The sequence below is a fragment of the Phaenicophaeus curvirostris genome, chromosome 9 (genome assembly GCF_032191515.1).
Source record: "Phaenicophaeus curvirostris isolate KB17595 chromosome 9, BPBGC_Pcur_1.0, whole genome shotgun sequence".
In the NCBI taxonomy this organism is placed as follows: Eukaryota; Metazoa; Chordata; class Aves; order Cuculiformes; family Cuculidae; genus Phaenicophaeus; species Phaenicophaeus curvirostris.
This window is the reverse complement of record NC_091400.1, coordinates 35,809,960-35,833,400: the sequence shown is the minus strand read 5'-3', so window position 1 is coordinate 35,833,400 and position 23,441 is coordinate 35,809,960. Positions and strand designations below refer to the sequence as shown.

Genomic DNA, 23,441 nt, shown 5'->3' with positions numbered 1-23,441 from the left:
TGTATTTAAACTCGCACCACATTCATAACAAATCTATGTTCTCGTCTGTCACAGGAAGGAACCTCTTCACTAAACATAAAATTGGGGGTTTAACCAAAGTTGTTGAATTGACTGTATTTTCTAAGCACTTTGCCACGCATTTATGCTGTCTGTTCAGTTCATTAAGGCAAATACAGTTTAGCACATGCCAAACGCCAGAACTATGCACATGAATCAAGGCTCTGCCAAATAGCAGACTCGATTCTTTTAAGGAAAAAACACACATTTTATATATAACAGGTGACTGCTTATTTACCAGTGCACAAAAAAAAAACCAAAAAAAACTGCATTAATGGATTTTGGGGGTAAAAACCCACCTATAATATATTTTTGCTTGTATCTCTTCACAACAGCTTATGTGATGTGTGCTTTAAAAAACACAGATCATTATATTTTCTATTTTTCCTGGCCCTCTCTTCCTTGCTCTTCTAAAATAGAAACATAATAAGCAAGCCCACTCCCATGTTAAAAATAACACTGCATGGAAAGATTAAAACCAAACTTTCTGAATCGTGTTACACCATATTTTGTCCAGCAAACGCTGGCAACTTTTATCGAGTGAGTGCCCGTACAGGACAGTGTTTTACATTACAGCCAGAATCTTGCAGAACTAAAGCAAGCAGCCCGGCAGGGAGCACCCCATAATCAAAGGGCAGCAAGCTGAGCAGAGAAAATATCTGTGAATTTAAACTTTGCAAAGCGTGGCTGAGGGGAGGAGGAACCTTTCGAATTCTTTTTGGAAAATAACTTCCAACATGCAATTTGGTACCAAAGGCACAAAACCAATCTCGTCTCGTTAACCACCAAGCCGGAAACCGCAGTGCCTGGCAGAACCATCATCATCCACGCAGTTTGAATTAGGGAATTGAAAGAATTTCTGCAACAGGATAAAGATACTAATAAACAACAATGTCAGGAACAATAGTCACAAGAAAAATACAGTGGAAGCAAGTAGTTGTTCCTTTTGCACTGTCATGAAACAAAGGACGCAAAATATTGTTTTCCACATGAGATAAGAAAGATTATGTAACGACCCAAGCCAAATCCAAAACTGTAATCTCCAACCGTCCTTCTCCATCTGAACCATTTGGCTTCTGACTCAACCCCCACGTTCTCTCTCACAGGGTTACACGATTACTACTCATGACCACGATAATTTATGGCTGTAAAAGCTTATCTCAAGACAGAGTTCAGGCTGAGAGCCTAGGCAATTAGGCACAAAACACTGCAGAGGTATGAGAATTATTTCAAACAATGGTGCAATCTGTGAGCTGTTGCTGTCTAACAGCAAAGGGGAAGCTTATTGAAGTCTTCAGACATTTATGCTTGTTGACGCAGAGGCTGAGAAGCCCCGTCTTTTGGTGCACAAAAAGAAAAAAAAATCTCACATCAAAAAGAAAATTATTCCTGTGCCAATCATAGCAGAAAAGTACTTTGAATGCATTTCATCAGGAACCCATTATTGACATCAACACTTTTACGTCACTGATCCATAAACACTCTGTACAGCTTCAATTTACATTGAAGTTTTAGAGTAGCCAATACACGAATCTCGAACTTCACCTTTCTCCTCACCTCAGATAAGGAGATGTAACAAAGTAGGGACATCTGCTGGCCCTTATCTACCTCAAACTAACCTTTAACTGACAGTTGTTCCTTGAGTGTGTAAGCATCAAAGAGCTTTTCTTCTGGTGGAAAGCTTTTTTAAATGCAGAACATAAGCAGCTATTTATAGCTACATGCATCACCTCTGAGAGCTAACTGATTCTTCCCTAAATAGAAAAATTACATTTAAATTATTTTTATTTTTTAAAAAAATCAAGATGATAAATATGGAAAGGACACAGCTCATTTTAAGTTATTACAAAGGCTGGCTCAGTATGTAAATCCCTGACATAAGCCCAAAAGTAAAAAAGATACTTTGATAATTTGAAATATCTGCTATGAGAGAAGAATTAACTGCAAGTACATTCATTTTTAAATAATTATGGTCTATATCAACCCCTTCTTTGAGTACATATACAGAGCCCACGTAGGCAGAATTCCCAGAAGGGACAGAGCCAAGTTATGCACTCATGCATGAGAGTGTTTTGGAGCACATTTCACACAACAGTTGATACCAGTACTACCAACATATACAGATAACACTTTATTTACGTAGAACTCAAGAAGACTGTCATTTGCAGCACAAGCACGCCGCTGTACCTGGTGTGGGACAACAGGCCAGAGCGTAAGCTGAATCTGAAAACAAAACAAGTTCTTACCCTCATGCCAAGTACCAAAAAGCCAATCTCTTCCATCAGCGGGTATTTGCTGACCTGCTGCTGTATCTTCTCCGCTGAAGCATACGGATCATAACTTTTTTGACCGATTTTTACATCCATTATGCAAGGCTTATTAAACTTACGGGTCACGTCTTCCAGTTTTAGATATGTATCTGTTAAAAAAGCAAAACTTGTGTAAACAATGGGTCAAAGCAACACAATTATACAGTTTCTGCTGCTCTTCTGTGGAGGAAGGAGAATGGTTTAAGGCTTGCCAACACGCGAGTTCTTTAAGGGTCAAATTTGTCTCCAAACACAGACTAAATCACAGTCATCAACAACCACAAATTCTGTTGGCATTAAACTCTATATGCATTATTCTTTACAAAATTGTATACAGTTGAAGCACGCTAACCTAGCACTCCAACTCAAATCATTCCCCAGATGAAATTCATGAGTAGCTTTTATTAAGACATTAACACACTTCAAATAGCATGAATAAGCGCATGCAAATGTGGGTTACTACGTGGCTGGTTTTGCAATGGAGACAGTGTTTTCTTTCTCTGTGTGAAAGACTTAAAATTAAAACGCCAATTTTTCTTTGTGTCATCTTAAAAATAGAATTAACATTCAAGAGTCCTACCCTACAGGGGTCGAAATGCATCTCATTTTTCTTTTCTTCTCTTTATCCCCTTCCCCTCTGTACTCATTTCTCGCAGCACACCCTTTGGGCAAAGCACTCCTCCAATCCTAGGCTGCCTTTCATCCATCTCCAAAAGCCCCACAGGAAGGGTGGGTGGACCAAGCCACCCCAGCCCCAAGGAGTGCCTGAAGGTTTAAAGGAGCATCTAAAACCTGGTCAAACTGGTTTGTGCTTTTCACCAGTGCAGGTCAGAAACTGTTGCCAACATATCTACGGCCTTGCTGTCAGAACCCAACGAGAAAACAAACTTCAGTCACTGCTTGGCTCGCAGACAACTCTGCTGGGAGGAAGCTCACACGGACCTCCAGCCCCTGCCAGGGCACAACGTGCACCAAGACCCACAGCATCAACACACGGCACGTTCTTCGCATCAGCTGCTGCACGTCCACCCATCCTCAGTTACAAATTTCACACAGAAGTTCATTTTTCTTTCAAGTACAGCCTATTCCAGGAGTATATTCCTTTGGCTTTAATGCAATCCAAACATACAAAAACACTGTATGATCCCCTGTTCCTGCAGCGTTATCTAAAAAGCGCCTTGTTTGGATGGCTGTACAGACAGCTAATAAAAGCAGCTAGAGTCACAATCGGAACAAGCAATGTTCCATTTCCAGTTAATAGGTAGGAATACTTTCTTAAGGATACGAAATGAAAGGGACTTCTATTCATTCATTAAGTCCTACTTAGAACTCCAATATTTCATGATCATGATCAAATGCTCCAGTTTCCCAAAGTATATATGTATCAACCTGAAATAGGTTTGACTTCGTCCTTAGGTGCCTGCTTTATGTGTAAACTAAGCATATGGTTAGCGTAGAATCATTCTCAGAAAAGCAACTCGAACCAATACATTGCTTTAAAAAATCCAGTCTTCTACTAACTCAGCGTACCAGCTCGTGATACTTTTCAACATCCTTTGGGCAACAGAATCAAATCTACCTACAGCAAAGAGTTTCATTACGGACTAGCTCATCCATAAACCAGGCTTGTTAACTACAACAACTAAATGAAATCCAAGGTTTTCAGTACTTAGCTCTCAGAAGCACTGAGACAGAGGTATGCCATGGTGGGGAAAGAAAATAAACACAAAAACACCTCAGAAAATGGCTGCAGCCCTTCAGTACCACTCTCAAAATGCTTCGGATTCTGTTGTAAACACCTGCAGACTCAGTTACAAACACAAAATTACCCAAACTGCAAGTTACCACAAACTATACAAATTGTTCAGAGGCAATGTTTTTATCAACGCTAAAATATAACCATATATAAAGTAGCATGAAACATTAATTTCCATAACACAGCAAAAAGAGAAACCGTAAAAATAACTCAAAGTAGAACTTCTGTCTCCCCACCTAGCACACTCCCCTCCAAACAACATACAGTTGTGCTCTTTCCATCAAAGGCATTCATAAAGCACCCATGGTTATTCCCAGTCCTCTGCTCCAGATCCCTCTTTTCAAGCATAACCACTAACATTCAGCAACTCCAAAAGATTTAAAAGCTCTGAATATGTCGTTTAGTTCTCCAACCATTTCAGATCTGCTAAACTAAAATAGCCTGTTTACTGACCTCCTAAAAATGCAACAATTGCTATTTTTAAAAAATAAAGCATTAAAATAACTTAGGAGCTAATACTAACCCAGGGAAATACTAATTACTCGGCAAAGCCTGTGAATTATCCATAAGTGACTCATTGCTCACGCTTTCTAGAATTATTATTAAAGCCTTCATCGTTAGCTAACTGCTAGCTCAGAATTAAGACTACTACATCTGTTCAGATCACAGCCCCACTCTCAAAAAGCTTTTCATCTTTGTGGGGAAAGCAATGTCGCCACAGAGAAAGCACAACAGCAATTTATTTGTTCTTGTTAAAGCTTCAGAAAAATGCACCAAGTGTTTACGCTTGGTTTTCCTGACCCTGTTTGGTTCTGATTTGCATTGTGTTGAAGACCTATGGTCTACAGGAACAGACCCCAAAACCACAGAACCAAAACACATCACGGCTTCCAATAGCTGCCACTACACTATCTCGAACCACTAAGACGAGGGAGAAAAATGCAAGCTTCGGGTCAGACACAGGTATGTATCACTGCTCTACTTTTCCAAGTTAGGTGCTCTCGTGGTCTTCAATGATCTGACCCCAAGAGTCCTTCTCAAACTCATCAACAAGTCCAGAGCTGAGCCAGAACAAGTAAAGCATTTTCCTTCCCCTCCTGGTTTTGTTAAACAACAGACTGCAGATTATTCTAGCAGCTCATATTTCCTAAATCATTCTGTAGCACACTGTTAACCCTATGTACATCTGAAAATCATGCATTCGCCATCTAAAACCAGATTAAATGAAAATCACCTACAGAGAAAAGAGCATATATGGATTTTTGTCACACCTGGGGGTGTTGGTTGACAGCGACTGAACATGAGCCAGCAGTGGCCCAGGTGGCCAAGAAGGCCAATGGCATCTTGGCTTGGATCAGACACGGCGTGACCAGCAGGGCCAGGGAGGTTCTTCTCCCTCTGGACTCGGCACTGGGGAGACCGCTCCTCGAATCCTGTGTTCAGTTCTGGGCCCCTCACCACAAGAAGGATGTTGAGGCTCTGGAGCGAGTCCAGAGAAGAGCAACAAAGCTGGGGAAGGGGCTGGAGAACAGGCCTTATGAGGAGCGGCTGAGAGAGCTGGGGGTGTTTAGCCTGGAGGAGACTGAGGGGAGACCTCATTGCTCTCTGCAACTCCCTGAAAGGAGGTTGTGGAGAGGAGGGAGCTGGGCTCTTCTCCCAAGTGACAGGGGACAGGATGAGAGGGAATGGCCTCAAGCTCTGCCAGGGGAGGGTCAGCCTGGACATCAGAAAAAAAAATTTCACGGAAAGGGTCATTGGGCACTGGCAGAGGCTGCCCAGGGAGGGGGTTGAGTCACCTTCCCAGAAAGGGTTTAAAAGACAGGTGGATGAGGTGCTCAGGGACATCGTTTAGTGGTTGATAGGAATGGTTGGACTCGATGATCCTGGAGGTCTTTTCCAACCTAGTGATTCTGTGAAAAAGATAGTTCCAGCAGAGTTATTTGAGTTACTGCCCGGTATGAAAGTGTGAAGGCGAATCTGAGCCAAGAAAGTGCTGGGGACTTCCACAATCCTCCTCACATCTCTTTTCATGGAGTTTCAACAGTATCTTTATACAACGCCTTACTACTCTCTTAGAGAAAGTCTATCAGGTGACAGCACAAGCAAAAGAGGACAGAGTTATATTAAAGGAGCAAAGCATCTAGCTTTGGTGCCTATGCTTTTAAAGAAACTCAATGGCATCCTTTGATTCCTGTATATTCCAGAAGCTCCATTTCCCCAGTGTGGTTAAGAAAGAGCAGAAGAAAAACCAGTTTCTGTCTGACAGATGCCAATAATATCGACTTCCTCTGAAAGCATAAAATCTTCCCATTGTCCTCCAAAACCACCTTTTTCTTCCCGATTCATAACATGTCATACAAACAAAAGTTCAGGTAGCAGAGCTTTGTTCGACTCACACCCATTAGCTAGGATGACAAGCAGAGCTCCCCAGCAAGGTACCTGCCAAAATAACAGATTTGGGTGATGTGGCAAGGCCAATCCAACCTCTGGAGATCCACCGGCAGATTCCAGTTTGAAGGCCTCCTCTTTTTTTCTTCCTCACACACCCGCACAGCTCCTGCCTCTTGCTCTGATGACCCGACACAAACATGCACCCAGTCCACTGCTCACACATGACCCAGGGCAAAGCAGCCGCTCCAGGGCAATTTTTGTCAGGCCCAGCTGCTCAGGAAAGGTTTGCCCTACAAACGACTGTGCCCCGTCTGCCCTGGGAGGAAGATCTCTGAGACATAATCCAGCCAGTGGGCTGCAACCCAGAATCTGCTGTTAAAGGGAACATTAGTGGGTTACAAAACAAAACCAGAAAAACCCTAGAGCATGCAAGTGCCAAAAATCAGTCCCCAGAAGCATTTTGGATTTTCCAGGAGGTTTGGATTGAAAGATAAAATTAGAACAGTACCATTTGGTGCAGTAGGTGGTGACCAGACACCGAAGTATTTTGGCAGATATTCCCGCAGCTCCAGAAGAACGCTGTCGCAACAGTCGGAGTCATAAACCTGAAATAAATTAGGGAGGAGTGGGGAGATCATCAGTTTAAAACATTCATTTTATACTTCCAATTGTCCTATAATTATAATTTCTTACAGTCCTTGTTTTCATGTGGTTAAGATTCCTGCTATACATTTAAAGAACACACAATGAAGACTATAATTATCGCAGTCCAACATAAATGAATGGTATCCTTTCTTTCAAATTTTAAAGTGGAAAAGAAGATTCGAGTCTAACATAGAACGATGTACGGCCTAACAAATAAAAATCTCAACTATAACTGTTAGCATTGAAGCCTGTTTAGCAAAAAGTGTGTTCTCCCATCCTGGATCCAAGCCCGCATAGAGCAGTACGTCACATTGTATATCTGAACCTTTCTAAGTTATATCAGGTGTGAACACAAGCTCAGACTGGAAAGGATTTCCCCATTTCCTCAAAAACAACTCGTCCTGTAACTACATCAAACAGACAAAGCACAACTGAAATCTCTTTCTTTTCATTTGTTCATGCTTTTGGCATTTTTTTCCAACTTCTGCAAGAAAAACAAGAACAGTTGGGGAACAGCAGCTGGCTCATACTTCTGAAGGAGTAATTCTTTGCAAAGTTAAAAGGAAGCCTTGGATACTGCCTGCTACAGGATTGTGTGACTGCCACCAGCTTATAGGGCTGCTGTTAAGCAGGTTTCAAAACCATTCCCTTGACCACATTCCCCTGCCTCTCCTAAGATCTACCTGTCTACAGGGGACAGCTGACAGCACAGTTCAGTGTGGAACGCAGACAGAGAGATCTGCAGCCACACAAGTATGGGTTACAATCAAGATTATGACATTCAGGAACCGCCTCTCCAGAGTCCCCTTGCAGCTATCCCGGCTCCCATGCTGTCAGATTTGTGTCCTGCTGCCCAGCTGTCCCCACACACCCCACACGCGTGTGACCAGGACAAGCCAGTGGCTCCACTGTCATTTCAGGGCGCAATGCAAGGTAACTTCTCCACTGCAAGGTTGGAAACAAAGCAAAAAAATTAGGTAAGGTGTCAGCAGAGTTCAGCAGTGCTCAGCTCCCTCCTTCGAGATCCACATTTAACAACCGTGGGAGAATACCTTGTGATGTCAAGTGCAATGAGTAGGTAACACAAAATACACACCTTTACAGTTGTAACATCAAGACATCTAGGGAGAAAAAACACAGACCTGAAGTCCAGCTACTATTTCAGAGCATCAAGGCAAGCCTGAGCGACGAGCACCGATGCCGTGTAACTCTAGACAGAGCCTGCAGCAGCAGCGGAATGTTAAAATTAGTCAGTGCAGGTTTGTGCTAAATTTAGGTTCCATCACAGAAACCTCAAACTGGGCAAACGCCAACCCCCAGTGTGCTCCAAGCGCACGGCATCATCCCATCGCCCTCAGGCAGATCTCACCTGGGGCTTTCCTGGCCTTGCATCAGCCACAATTCTGACACCTTTATGCCAGCACAGTGATCAAATCGGTGCTACAACCAAATCCACATCAACTTTACGCTACAGCATATAATTTGACACATTTCTTTAGCTGGCTGATAGCGTAAGCCCCATTTTAAAGATCCAGAGGAGAGGGGCTGAATCCCCAAAGCTCCAAGCAGAGAAACAGGAGCACAGCGTGCTGCAAAGCACTGACACGCACCTCCTGCCGCACCCTCCACCTCTCCTGCCGCTATCTTAAGCACACAGAAGCTGCTGGGTGTGTGTCTTACACGGCACAGCGCCACATCGCAGGGCACCGGTCCCTCTTCGCTGGGCCCAGCTTGACAAGCTGGTATCACCTCCGAGGACGACAGGCCCAGGCTGCTTTTCCTCCCTGTTAACACAAATTGCCATGCCAACAAGCTTGTGCTCCAAGACAAAAAACCTTGCGTGTCCTACAGATGGTTGGCTGCTGTATATTTTTATTTATGCAACATTTCTTTGATGAGTCTCCAATGCTGCCAGCAGAAGACAGCGCTTTCCCCAGAAGACTCCAATTTAGCTTGATCTTACCAGCTTAAGGAAGGAGAAATAATAAGGGTGGAAGAGAAGAGGGAGAAAAAGACGAGCGCTGCGCAGATGCTCAGGCACAACCCATCCCCTGCTGTCTTTTAGAAGAGAGCACGCTGTTCCTCACCATACACACAGCTGGTTCTGGGCCAGGACTCCAGGACAGGGATGGGAGGAATTACTTCATGCTGTGGATATTTTCAGACAATCAGCACAAACCAAATTTTTGTTTACAGTGGTAGTTTATCATCACAGCACTTCATAGGCAGGACAGGAAATTGCACAGCACCCAGCACAAATACTCCTCTCCCAAGTGAATTTAAGCAGATCCGAAAGGCAGCGACCACCATGCGGTATTGTAGACTTTAATGTGAGCAAGTACAGGACAAGGAAGCAGATGAGGGAGAAAAACACCGAATCCAACCAAAATAAGGAGTCTAAGAAAGCGACCACATCAGTAGGCCACTTCGATTTTTAAAAAGAGACAGTGTTCTTGCTTCGACTTAGTTTTTAATCATCAGCATTAGGATCCAGTATTAAACACAAACGCTTAGCAAATAACTACGAGTATGCTCTCGTGTATTTCAAATAGTAGGATACAATAAAGATATTCAGATAATAAATACGGGGGCGGATAGCCCAAAGTCAAGGCCAAATGGGAAAAAGTGACATCTTCCAAGCAGTCTGTCCTTTAATACACTGATAGAAGATGTTTTAAATGGAGACAAAACTCAGAGTAAAGCATTGTCCAGTACCATTACTTCAGCATAAGACAACTAAGAACATTATTTCTGTCTCTCAAGAAGTTGTCTCGCTCCCAGAAACAGTAATAAACTCCCTTTGTAAGTTTGACATAACATAGACAAAGCACTTACTTGACCTTAATACAGACCTCAACCTCAGCCTGCAACGTATCCACGTGTCGAACAAGACTAAGCACTCAGTTAATAAAGCTCAGAGAAAGTCATTTGGTGTGAGCAAAGCAACAAACCCAGCCATTTCAGGAATTACGCTCACTCCGATGCAGGAGAGAGCCACTCTTGCTTATCACAGGGGGGCCTCATAAAAAGCATCCATACCACGGGCAGTTCTTCTCATGTCGTACAACTCAGGAGCAAGCTACATATTTAGATGTTATTCAGAATGCCAGGTATAAACATATTCATTACAAATCTTACCTAAAAGTACACAGGAAAGAAACAATGCAGCTCATGCCCCAAAAGGTATCACTGCTGATAGTGCTGGGAAACTCATGGAAGAGACAGGTTATCACTTACCCCAGAACAACATCTAGAAGTAAACCATTGCATTTTTATTCATATTAGCGATATTCCAATCCTGTATTAAGTATCTGTGTTTTCGGGTTTGGTTTTCATTTTGTTGTTTGGGTTTTTTCTAATATTCTCCAGCACATGCTGACAAATCAGTTATTTCTGCTTTACTGGCAACTGTAGGTAACATCTTCATCCAACAAATCAAGAACTACGAAACAATTCAGTGTCAGCTCAGCTCAGCCCAGGGAGGTATCTAGTCCACGGATCATGGGCTACATTCTTCCAATGCCACAAACCAGAGACATAAAATGTAATAACTGTTGGGCTTAGAAGCAAGTAAACAGGATGCCGACGCTTGGACGGCTCACAACACGATCCTTACAAATTACAGCAGCTAACTCAGAGGAAGGGTATGCCCCAGATCTGTCCTGGCAGCTCAGATAGTCTAACAGACACCACGAAGTGATAATTTCCACTTATTGGGGACTTTTTAATTCTGAGGCAAATTTACCATCCCCTAGTTTTCAATCCAAAGTACGCTCTGTTTGTTTCGGTAAGTCTGGCCCAAACAGCTTCATCCGTTTTTTAATGCAAACAGGGGCTGCTTGGGAGAATGGGAATAATGTTCTTATTTAAAGGAGCATGTGTTTTTGTTTTCTAGAGACTAGCTAATCACATAAATGACAGAGGAAGGGTAAAACAAATGTTGGAATTTCAACAGGAATCTAGTTCTGGCAGTAGAGGTCCATCTTCAGTTGCCCTGTTGAAAAAAAAAAAATACCACTTGGACAGAAATGCAGTCTAAAGAGAATCTTTTCAAGTACGTAAAAGAGTGGACTTAAAAGAATATATATTTAAAATTTACATGCATTTTCAAGTTACTTGAGTAGTGAATTTAGCAATTCACTGTTTGGCTTTACAACTCAGACACCCCTTGCTTTGTTTTGCAAAGTAGCACCATCCTGTTTTGACTTTCAAGCATCCACAGTATGTGTTGCAACAAATACGACTGGAGTTGCGCCAGCTCTTCTGATAGTAAAAAACCCTGGATATTAGATTAATTCCAAGAGTTAAATTTTTGTGGATGCTGCTATACTAAATCCTATTATACCAAGTTGCTTATTTTACTATCCAAAACGCAGCTGTACTATACATGAGACTGTAATCATTCCATGGAAGATACCTATAGAAAGACTAAAAAAGGCTTAAAACAAATTGTGATTAAATTCCCACAATCTGGCCACATAAATGGATTTTCAAAAAGAATCATACACATTTGTGAAAAATCATACCCTTCTTCCAGGAGTCGGGAAAAAGAATTACAGCAAGAAGTGAGCCATCTTACCTTCAAAAAAATGAAGGCATTAAAAATAACCTTTAAAAATCTGCCAGAGAGATACTTGTTTGGAGATGTTTATCAAACCAGGTATTCTTTAACAATACCAAAACAACAGTTGGTCTTATTTTATCCACTTCCACCCGTTTCACGTAGTAAAATTCAAGCTAATCTGAGCAAGATTTGCAGCTGCAGGCACAAAATCATCTTTACAAGAGGCAAAGCAAATCCCAGCCCATTTCCAAGGATGTGGCAGAGCCTCAAAACATCATCAACGCCGACGAAGATGCCGAAAGGCAGCAGTCAGGCACAGCCTCCAGCAATGCTGAGCAGACACCACAGTGGAGCCAGGAGTAAAAAGCCACAAACACCACAGGCAACAAGTCACTCTGAAGCTGTCAGAGCTAAGCTGGGAAGAGACAGACCAAGTCCTGCTTTCCTTCCAACATCCCCTTACCACAGAGCCAAAGCAGCAGGCATTAAAATATAAGCAGGCACCTGACGAACACAAGCAGCAAAGGTTTGTTGCCCTCTTCACAAGACAGCAAACTCCCATCTCACCTGTCATCCCGCAAGATTCCTGGGCAACCAAAGATTTGCCACAGAACCAAGCTTCCCCTTGCTCCTCAGTCCCTCCTAGGCTCACCACTCCCTAGCACAATCAGCTCAGCTTCAACTACTTAGGAGCCGGAGTCTTTGCGAACTTGAGAAGTCTTCCTTCAGGACGTGCAGCAAAGCCTGATCCCTCAGGCACCACAATCCCATCTGTCTTTTTCTTTTAAAAAAGCAAGCTCTTAAAGAAGATACACAGAAAAGTGCAGGCGATTATATGCACATTAACAGCACAGATACGCGTTAAGCAGCCTCGTAAGCAGGTTACGAGACTCTGAGATCAATATAGTCTGAAAGTACACAGCAAGTCACACACCAGGGTCTCTATTCCAGAATATTCATTCCTTTGGTTCGGTTACATCAACTTGCACATATGACAGACCAGATCAGAGTACATCAGGTACTCTGCACTAGAGGTCAAAATAAAGAGAACATAGCCTGAAAGAATGGTTAAGAAATACCACCCTTGGTCATCTAATAAGGAAGTTGCAGTGTTAACATACTAAATACTTCTCCTCCAGCTCTGACCTACCCTTACCCTTCCTTCTTAGCTTGACAACGCTTACCATTCACCCAAGTGAGCTGCAGTGACACTGTCCTCAAGTCACCTGCTGCAAAAACTCAAGCTACCAGCAGCCAGAGAGATACAGCAAATTTCAAGGCAAAAAGTCAAGTCACTTTGCCAATTGGCCCCTCCCTTGAAGAAGCACAGTACAACCAGTTTCCCATCCATCTTTACAACTGTTGTGCCAAGAACGAGCTCTGTTACTGCAATGCAGAAGGTGGTACAACAGGAATACAGCTTAGTGTTTGAAGGAAAGAACACGGACCTGGCTGGAAACCACCATCTTGACACATCCAAATCCTCACAGATGCAAAATCGAGTTTAACAAAGACAACAGCCAGTGTTTTCATACAATCCTGCTGCTCCCAGGTGGTTTTTTTTTTTAAGCAACGCCAACTGTTCAAGAGTTTAAGCTAAAATCACACTGCAATTACTGAAAGAAAAGTGAAATGGTAGAACAACAGGACAAATGGGAAAATAAGGCAGTATGGTTGTCCCACTTTCAGAGAACAGTTTCTGGAAAGCCGTCTGATCACAACTGAAGATTCAAGCTAGAGAATGAGAGAGAATGGGTGGAAGCAACCCTGAAGCAGTTACACTTATATACGCAAAATTTAACTTTACATCACTTGTACGTTACCAGAAACTGAATATTTTACCATCTCCTACTACACCCTACTCCTTATTCCAGAAAACTTAACTCTCACCTGCAGCCAGGTGTCCAAAGTGATTGCTTCAAGGGCTACCCCACAAACATTACAGCAGATTTACAGTCTCTGTTTCTACATCCAAAGCGCCTCTGCCAGCAACAGGCCCTGCTCTGCAATGAGAATGCTTGGCAAGACAGCAGCAGCTAGAAAAACCTTCTTAATTTATTATTTGTATTAATTTTTAAATGGACAGATAAGAATGGCATCTGCTAACAGGAAACCTAGCTGAAGGCTTATGGTTCTGGGAAAGCGTGCAATGGCTCCTTCCACAAGGACTAAAAATAACAGCCCAAAAGCTATTCCGATGTTTTCCACCCAAGCAGAGCGGGGTTTGTTTGTTAGAGAAAATACAGACCAGCTGTTTCAATGTTAGTGTAATAACTAGAGGTAGCTTTTTGTTTGCTTTGAATAATGAACCCTTTGGAGTCCAACCTAGTGGTTTGCCTGCACAAAACTGGAAGTTAACGAATCAGTTGTGAGCCTGCAACTTCCTTTCACTCACCAACCTACTGGACAAGCACATCAGCCGCTGCTTCTCAAACCTGCAAGCACCCTCCTTGCTCACCAGCAGCAAGAAAGCAAAGTGGCAGTGCTAACTTGTGCTAGAATATCAGGTAGGGGGGAAGAAACCATAAAAAGACAAACAGTAGTAACACCACTGAGAAACCCTGGGAAGCCTTTAATCAGAGTCTGCTCCAGAAAGGCAGAGGAAAAATGTTGGTAAGTGGATTCTGCTACACTCGGGCAAGGTGAGCCAAGTCATTTGTTTCGCTTGGTCAAGAAGATTTATGTATAAGTGTGTGCGTATATATCTATGTTTACATGTGTGTTCATATATACATATTTACATAATACACACACTTCTCAGAAAAATAAATACTAAAAAAATATTGCTACCAAATTTCTCCTTAAGTATTGGATAGTGCAGGAATTTTAACAAGCAGGTTACATACACAATGGGACTTTCAACACAACATTTTTTATCTTATGGCTAATCTAGTACCTGGATAACCAAGAACATTACATTATTTTGCACCATATGCCCTGGTGATTCACATCTCATACACATACAAAGTCCTGGCTTTATGCAATATTCTCATATTATAAGCCTTTAAAAAAAAATCTGGAAATTAGTATTCTTGTTTTCAAAGATTGAATTTATTTTTCTTTTCTTTCAAGGAAGCGACCTACGTTTTCCTCAATCTCCTGCTGGCAGCCCAGCAACCATATCTTACTTCTTAAATAAACTTCTAACCCACAAAGTGCTGTACTTGCTGTGTAACACCGACATACCTTCAGTAACTTCATCCATATTCTGAAACACTCATAACTGAACTGAAGTTTAAACTATATTTGATCCAGTCTGGAAGAGTGAGTGGCTGCACGACCCTCTAGCACAGCAGGAGCACTGTACTGTAGCTTAATCCAATTCAACATATTGTTGATACACACATTAAAACTACACAATTTTGCTTTATTTTCACCCAGAACTAGTTTCGTGAAGGAACATTCCTCAAAATCAGACCTGGATTTTTTTTCCTGCTCGCTCGGGTAACATGGATTGTAGACTACTCAGTCTGTTACCAACTCCACCCACTGGTTCCCTGATAGCATCAAATTGCCTTTTAATGTCTCCGTTTATGAGTTTTTCTTACATTTATTAAAGCAGATAGCAGTTTATTCTGTGACGCACACTACAAAAGGAGCACATGGAACAGGCACCTACCAGACCCTTCTAAGTTAACCTCCCTCTGCACAGTGCATCCCATCCAAACTTGGTTTTGCTGCAGTGTGCAAAATCCACAAAACTCTGCTGTACTTTTTAAGTCTTACTGCCCTGGTAGGATAGACTTTCTGTCATTTAACAGCAATCTGAAGCACAAAATAATGTGTTTATAGGACAGTAGTAGGAACTCAGCAAATACTTAGACCTACAATTCATCCTTCATCTCTCTCAGACAGCTCCCAACAGGGAAAAAGATCTGAATACACGCTGACAGTGTTTCACAATTTAGTCACAAAGCCATTTACTTCTCATTAGCTGAGGAGCAGTGTGTGTCCTCCCTTTCATTACAAGACCACTGTGCAGGCTCATCGTCTAAAGTACAGAGTGTGAGGCAATTTCACACACTGGTTTGTAAACTTAAATTTGCTTATTTATCCAGCAAAAGAGAATCCCTCTAAGACAGTTTCTCAGCAGGAGGAAGGATTTCGAGGGCAGAAATGGGCTGTGTCAGAATGCGCTTCGCTACATCTGCAAACGGGGCATTTGTACACTTCAGCGCTGCTGCCTCTTCTGGAGATGCAGATCAGGACGTAGCAGAATGAGACATTGCCAAAGACAACCTGTCAGGATATTGAGCTACAACTCTGAAAGCGGTAGTAATGAAGGTTTGGGCAAGGCATTTCATCCCCAAAATAAGACGTTAAGAGAACCACGCATCCTGTTTCTCCAAGCTTTGTCCATACAAGTCAATCAGAACCTTGGCTAGATATTTGATCATGGAATAAGGATATTTTAGTACACAATAGCAGCACAACAGCCATCATCCACTCCTTTTTCAGTCAGGGATAATCATCTACATCAAGACTATAAAACCAGTTAACTGAGTTAACAAGATAGGGTAATTCATCCTGAAGCGAGACATCCTTTGCCTCCTCAATCTCTTCCCTTTTTGAGTCACTAGCAGGGAGCAGTTTACAGAACACAAGCTGCATTATTGTGATTTGTGCTATATAGGGTGAAAGGGGGCTGAGCCTTATGAGTCAGTTCTCACAACTCTATGCAAAAGCTTCCAAGCCAAAACACATCTTTCAGGCTGCTGGCTTGATCTTACGCCACGGAGGGGGAGGGAAGTCACCAGGAGTCTTCTGCACTGCCTGAAGCTGCTTGAATGCTAATTAAAATTAGACAACGCAAAAAAGAAAGCAACGAGCAGTAATGAAATGCCACAGCACTGGAGCAGCGTCAAGTTGCTAAGAACGTGATAAATAAAATAGTAAGGAGACAATTATTGATAACTGTTCAAAGGGGGACGCTTCCTGCATGTTTCTTCTCTGTAACCACAGAAGCACAAGGAACTATGGCTTCAGGAATATTAACGTAATTGGGTCTTCACTAACGTGTTATCCTCTGGTCACAAACTAATGACTAACTCTTACAAGAGAGACAGCAAAAGTTGCACAAACAATATTAATTCTGCCTTATGTCAGGCTGTAAAATGAATTAGTAAGTTCTTCAGGGGAACCAAACATGAAGACAGGTCATTGCCCTACTGAAAGCTGCATTGTAATGCATCCAACAAAAGTTCAAAACAACAACTGTGCGGGCAACCATGAAACCATTACTTCCTAGCTTTCAAGTGCCTGACTCTCATCTAACGTAAATCTCTTTTACACGCTGGAGCTATTTGTGTCTCTTACATCCTGGCTTTGTTTTCAGGACATGTAACAAGAGCAAAAAACAATTTCTATTATCTACTGCGGTAACAGTTTCCTTGCATTCATATTATATGTCAGCAGGGCTCAAAGCCTGAACTTTCAGACTGCTGCTATAGCAGCTGACAGAGCCACCACGAATCAGCAGTGGGTGGGAGATCTGTTGTCCAGAAGGGCCAGTTGACCAGCCCAGTTATCTTCTCCCAACACTACGTGAGGTGAATCAGCTCCCTTGGCTCCCAAGCACTGGGACAGCGGTAAAACATTCTCAGAGCTGAGCTGGGACTGGGCAAAATCCATCTACCTTTTCATTACAAACCCCCAAAACTACCCTGGCACTCCAGTACACGGGTACCTGGGAATGAGGGTAAGACCTGCACTACAACGGCCTTGGAAACATCAGAGTATTGCAGGCGTGTTACTGGGAGCCATGATTTGGCAACACCACAATCACCAGCTATGACAATTCTGACATGCAACCACTAGCCAAGAGGGAAAAAAGACAAAAAGGTGAGTGCTGGAAGTTGTCCATGCAAGAGCTTTCTAAGAAGGGACAGTTTTCAGCAGGCAGGGAGGGTGAACTACTTGTAGCCCAAGCATCACAGTCACCACAGGAGAGCAAAAGGGCAATTCAAATAAAAGTTTACTGAAACATTTATTGATCTGTTAAGCATAAAACCCCAGTTTATTAGCTACTGCATCAGCAACCTTTAAAACTTCTGCATGCCAGGCTCAGAACTGGCACACACAGCAACAGAGGTTTACAGCCCCACCGAGTACATGCCAGAAGCAGAATTGAAAGAGCTGCCATTAGAAAACAGTTCAGTGACCTCCTCTCCTTCTGCTCACCGTAAGAAACACTGCCTCTTACTGCTAAAAACACTGCTTGCAGGAAGCTGTAGTCATGAAGGCAACCTCAACAACTGTAAATTCTCTTTTCCTCAGTTTTAAACATTTGCAGCCCAAGCATTAACTTTTTTTGCCCACCAAGGCAGCTGCCCTATTTAAAGCCTGACATTCCAGCCTCCTCCTCGTCCTCCTCGGGGCACCAGCAGGACAGTAGTTGCTGCAAAGCTACGTTCTTGACATAACAAATTCAGAAAAAACCTTATGCTGAAGAGGATAGCTCTTACATAAGGAGCAAGAGTCACACCAGCACAGAGTGCTCTGGGGTACAGCCTGGCACGTTGGAGGCGAGTTCTGTCCTCAGCTAAGCAGGGAGGTTCTATCACACGTAAAGGCTACACGAGCCCTTCCAAAGGATGCTTTCCTCAAGGTTCCCAACTTGTTTGCCAGAAGAGATCACTGCAGAAGGGCTGATAGGCTTCTTCCCTCTCCCAGCACCACTGAATTAAATCAGGCTGTTTCAGCTTGAACAAATACACCCTGGCTGAAGCCAAATGCTAAAACACAGTGAGTAGTAGCCCGCTTTTGTAGATTTCTTAGCATGCATGTGTAGGTAGCCTAGCACAAACACATGCTGCCTTTTACCAATTTATTTTCTTTAATGGAAACAGGTCACTAATACATAATATATTATACTGTGTTTTCAGACAACACCATTTTCCTGTTTCCACGTCTCTGTATACAGCTCCCTCCTGGAAATCCTTTAAAAGCTGTTCTTTAGAGTGCCTCCACCTAAACGTTCTCACCAACTATTTCCATTAGAGGGAAACAACTGATCAGCAGTGTAGATAGTCCTTAAAAAAAACAACCCTTCTACTTCAATTTTTATCATTCTCACAGGTACTGAAAACAAAGCACTATTCAAGATTAAAAATCTCCTATTTTTTTACCTACATAAGGGTACCAAAAGACCTAGTAAAACAGCCTATGTCTGTAAGAAGTCCATGCCCTCAGGTACAGGAAGGGAATTTGCAGGAACAAAATTAATATGTTATTATTTTAAGTTGATAATTACTCATATTTACAGAACTCAATAGAAAGTGGACATTAGCACTGGAAAGTTACACTCCAATGATAAGTTAAGCAATATATAGTAAGTTATTAATGATGACTACAAACAGCCCATTGTTGCACTACATTTTATCATTGAAGGTATTCACGATAATCTCAAACCCCATTTTCCCCTCCCTCATAACAGAGAACCACAGCAAGCCATTTTTCCATCAGCAGAGAATGACACATCCTGCTGTAGTAGAGATAAAAGTTTAGTTTACTCGGTGAAACAATCTCTTAAGAAAGAAGACCTGTATTTAGAGGGTGGGTTTTTCGGGTTTTTTTTACAATGCTAAACTGAATATATACTACCTGGAAAGCAGAAAGGTAACATAATGGCAGCCTGAGAAGGATTTTTTGAGAGTTTTTCCAGTTTTACACTCTGACAGAGGCCTGTGAAATTCTTTGCAGCTCCCAGCTGCCACCCACTTCTGCACAGGTTTCAGATCACTGTTAGCGCATTCAACTGCAGCGTCTTGCTCAAGTTCCCATTCCAAAAGGGAAGCCCACTTTGTTTGGGCTCTACCAGACAGTGCTCAGCTTCGTGCTCAATAGAAAACAACCCATCAACAACCAGGAGAAAAACCTTATGGTGATTTGCTGACGCAGACTATGACCCTCAAGTTCACACATGCAGCTGAAGGCGAATCTAGCAGTTTCAGAAGAGAAGACTGTCTTGTCAACATAGAAGATAACATCTACATGATTTCAGGGTAAATATATCAGTTATAGTCAAACTTGTCTCTTAATGCCTCATTATCTTCTATCATGGCACATTCCCTGTAACCTTCAACTCGCAAGCACTCAGAGTGCATGCTGAAATGCCGCCTCCCGGTCACTGCTGGTTACTGGAAGACACTTCTGCCTCCAACCTGTGATAGCTGCTCCCCAGCTGACTTGTGCAGCTGAAACTGAGACATGCTCACCTTCTCGTTACCATAAACTACAGAGGTTCACAATTACTTCAGCCAAGGAGGTTTGCTTTGCCATAGATGAAAAACCTCACTTGTTTCTGACCTAGGTACGAGGGCACTAACCCTAATTCAGGCCAGGGTAAGGTAGCACGCAAAGGAAGCAATGATTGATCTGTCACTACAGACAAAATTTATAAGCACATCTGAAAAAACAGATGCAGAAATGGGAAAAAAAGTCACTATTAATCCACATATACTAAAGGGTGGAAACCTTCCAGTTCAATCTTATCGATGGAGTTGCTTTCTAGTCCTGGCAGTGACAGCCTGAAGTTCATCAGTCTTGTTTCATTTCTGCACCATTTCTCACCACCTCCTCTACCTGACTGCCTTAAAAGCAACTCCTTGTCTCAAGGAGTGGTAAAATTCACCTTTCCCCATTCTCTGGAGGCTCATTAGTCTACTCTAAAGTGACATCTCTTCGATTACAAGATGTGTTGAGCTCAGTCACCAAAACAGTGCAGTCTTGCTGTTGTTCCCACCACTCATCAGTTCCGTCACTAAAACTGACAGAAGATTATCAACACAAAGAAGTTTTGCCATCTTTTACATAAGTCAAATCAGTTCACCAACATCCAAAAAGCATAAGCATGGCACAAGGTAAATTGGGAGAACAGCCTTCCCCTTTTGGCAGCAATGAGCTATTGTATCAACTCAAACTGTACATGAAACCGCACCTTACACCAAACCTCACAATCTGCAGTAATCCTCATCCTGTAACAACCATACGTAGTGCTTAGTGCACATCCAGTGTCAAGTGGCTCTTGCCCAAGAGCAAATATGATAGTAGTTAATCATTGAGAAGTGACAAATCCCCAAGACCTTTCTCCTGAATTTTTACCTCCACAACGCACACGCATTTGCTCTCCTTCCCTTCTCCCACAGAAAGGCACTCCAGTCCACGCACAACTGCGTGTACACCTTTCCCTTTCTCCATTATTTTTCAAATATTGCCCAAACTCTTTCCCCAGTGGCTTGTAACCCAAAAAACTGAGTGCCTGAAGCACCCCAGAAAGGCCCTAGAAGAAAACTGAAGCTAACTTTGCAAGTTACCAGCACTGAGACCTGACTTCTCCCGCTACGATGTGACAAGGGCACTAATGCAGACCTCTTTCTCAAAGATTTTGCCCAGGGTCTTGCTCAAGGCTTTTCACACAAGTCCAAGTAGCAGGCAAAATGTTAAAGCCTGTGCTGTGAACAGTTAACACCTATGCAACGCTGAAGCTTACCCCTCTTATCCCCTGGCTTTAGAAATGATAGATAGATACTGTCCATACCTCCAGATCTCACAGGAGAGTAAGCAGCCTGGCACTCAAAGGACCCTGTTCAAGCTTTCTCCTTCTACTGAAGCGTTGCCACTCGGGCTGGATGACATCTTTCTCAACCTCATCTAAATGAGAGCCGCTGAGAAATCTAAGAAAAATATTTACATTTAGGTTTAACTGGCTCCCACTGAGCTTCTACCAAGTCAAAAGCTGCTGTTTGGTCTAGCAGTTCCTTTGAGAGAATTATCAAGTAATGCTAGTATGCAAACACATTGCTCCCTTTGAGCACGCTGCTTGGCCTGTCTTAACGTAAGACATTCCCACGAAACACAAAAGGTCTTTTGGTAACTTAAATTAATACTATTCTAGGGAAGAAGAACAAAAAAAAAACCAAACAAGAAAAACCAAACAACACAACAAAAAGAGGGTCTGAAGACTCTTCCCTCCTTCTGCATGAAGGTTTCTACAGTTCTTTGTGCCTAATAAGCCATGGAAAGGGATGACATATCAAGCTGACAAGAGAAAAATCATGTGACAGACTATCCCAGGCAGAAAAAGAGTCTCTAAAACCAGTTTACCCTCACAAGACAAACAATAGCTTTCCTAGTTTGTGTTATTGAAGTTACTGATAGCGCAAACTGAAGATGAGGAACAATATGAAAAACACAAGAAACTAAAGGTAAAACGTTGGAGTTTCACTTTTTACTGACTTGTTAGAGGAGCTGAGTTTCAATACAGAGAACAGTTTTAATACAGTAAGCAGAGCAATGCTTCTAGCAATAAGCCAGAATAGACAGAAGTGTAAGATGTGCTAAATTTAGATGCAACCACTTCCGAGACACTCAGCAACATGAGAAAGATGGGATCAAACACACCACTCTTTAATTATCGATGGAGATAATACAAGGCTTTCCAATAAAATCTTAGATGCTGTGAGAATCCTGCTCTTCCAAGAGCAAATAAGCAAGCTTAAATCCTATGAGCAAAGTAGGTCTGGCATGGGACTGACACCCGCTCCAGGCAGCACACAGATACCACAACAGGGCTGTCAGTGACCTACCGTTCAGATATTTAGGTTGTGCTTTCCCAACTGGACAACAAGTACATGCTCCTCCAGGAAGCGCACCCATCGCTTCACCTGCAGCGAGCCAGCTCCCTCCGTGCTGCAGGGATCCTCACCTTGTTGTAGAAGTCCTGCTCCCTGGGACCACGAGGTGGTGGCTGCAACTGCTTCAGGACAGTCCCATCTGGATGCTGCAGTATACCTAAAAGAGAAGCACTTCCTTCAGGGCTTGCCATTTCTTTTTCAGAAATAGTAAATGCACTGTCGGGGACAGCCCGTTTGCAAAGGCGTGCTGATTACTGGCAGCTCTGACACAAAACCACTAGCAGAGGTTTGCTTGCATTCCTCTCTTTCTAGCCATCAGATGATTTCCTGAGTCTAATTCTGCTGAAAGCCGACACAGTACTGGGATTTGACATTAAAAGTTCCACCCCAAAAAACCATTCAGTCAGCTCTGGAAGATTACATAGATACTCCCTTCTTAGGTAAATGATAAGTTGGTTTTCTAACAATGCCAAGAAGTTAAATGAGTTAGTACCAACTTTAACACATTTCTCACTATCTAAAATAGAAACATATATCCTGTGAACGTATTTCTACATCAGTGACATAGAAAGAGCACTTGTATATTACTAGAAGTAACACCCTATAGCGCTCCATGCTAATCAGATGCTGCTGCGTGTATCGCTGCAATTGCAGTACAGGATTTCACTTCAGACATGCCTGCACCAAAAAAATCCAACATAACCTCCCAAAACAGCCTTAATGACTCTCCCGTCAGAAATATTGCCAAGAAGCTGCATAAGAAATGCAATTGAATATCTGAGCGTACTCCAGGGATGGACACGGGTAAGAACAGAGAAGATTAACTACACCCCTGTGAAATGCACTCTAAGTATCAAGACCATCAGTTGTAAGGGAAAAGTTAAAACCCACTTCTGGAAAAGAAAATTTCTCCTAGACCTTCGCATCCCAAAAGGAGTTTGCATTTGTAACAGCAATGTTGTTTTCACCTTTTTTGAAAGCATTATCTCTAAAGGGGCTCTACGGTGCACTCCTGGAAACTAAACAAAAATCTTTAGTCTAAGATATTTACTTCGAAACAACCACCAGACCCAGAAGAGTGGTTT

At 42.5% G+C, this 23,441-nt stretch overlaps 1 protein-coding gene across 1 annotated transcript in view; it reads right to left on the bottom strand.

The window, feature by feature from the left end:
* The window catches only part of IPMK (inositol polyphosphate multikinase), a 41,211-nt gene that overhangs the window by 12,618 nt on the left and 5,152 nt on the right, over nt 1-23,441 (bottom strand). The window contains exons 2-4 of the mRNA XM_069863898.1: nt 22,428-22,513; nt 7,022-7,118; nt 2,304-2,476 (exon numbers count right to left, since the gene is read on the bottom strand). Coding sequence (XP_069719999.1) covers nt 2,304-2,476; nt 7,022-7,118; nt 22,428-22,513 — 356 coding nt within the window. The remainder of the gene's footprint in view (nt 1-2,303; nt 2,477-7,021; nt 7,119-22,427; nt 22,514-23,441) is intronic.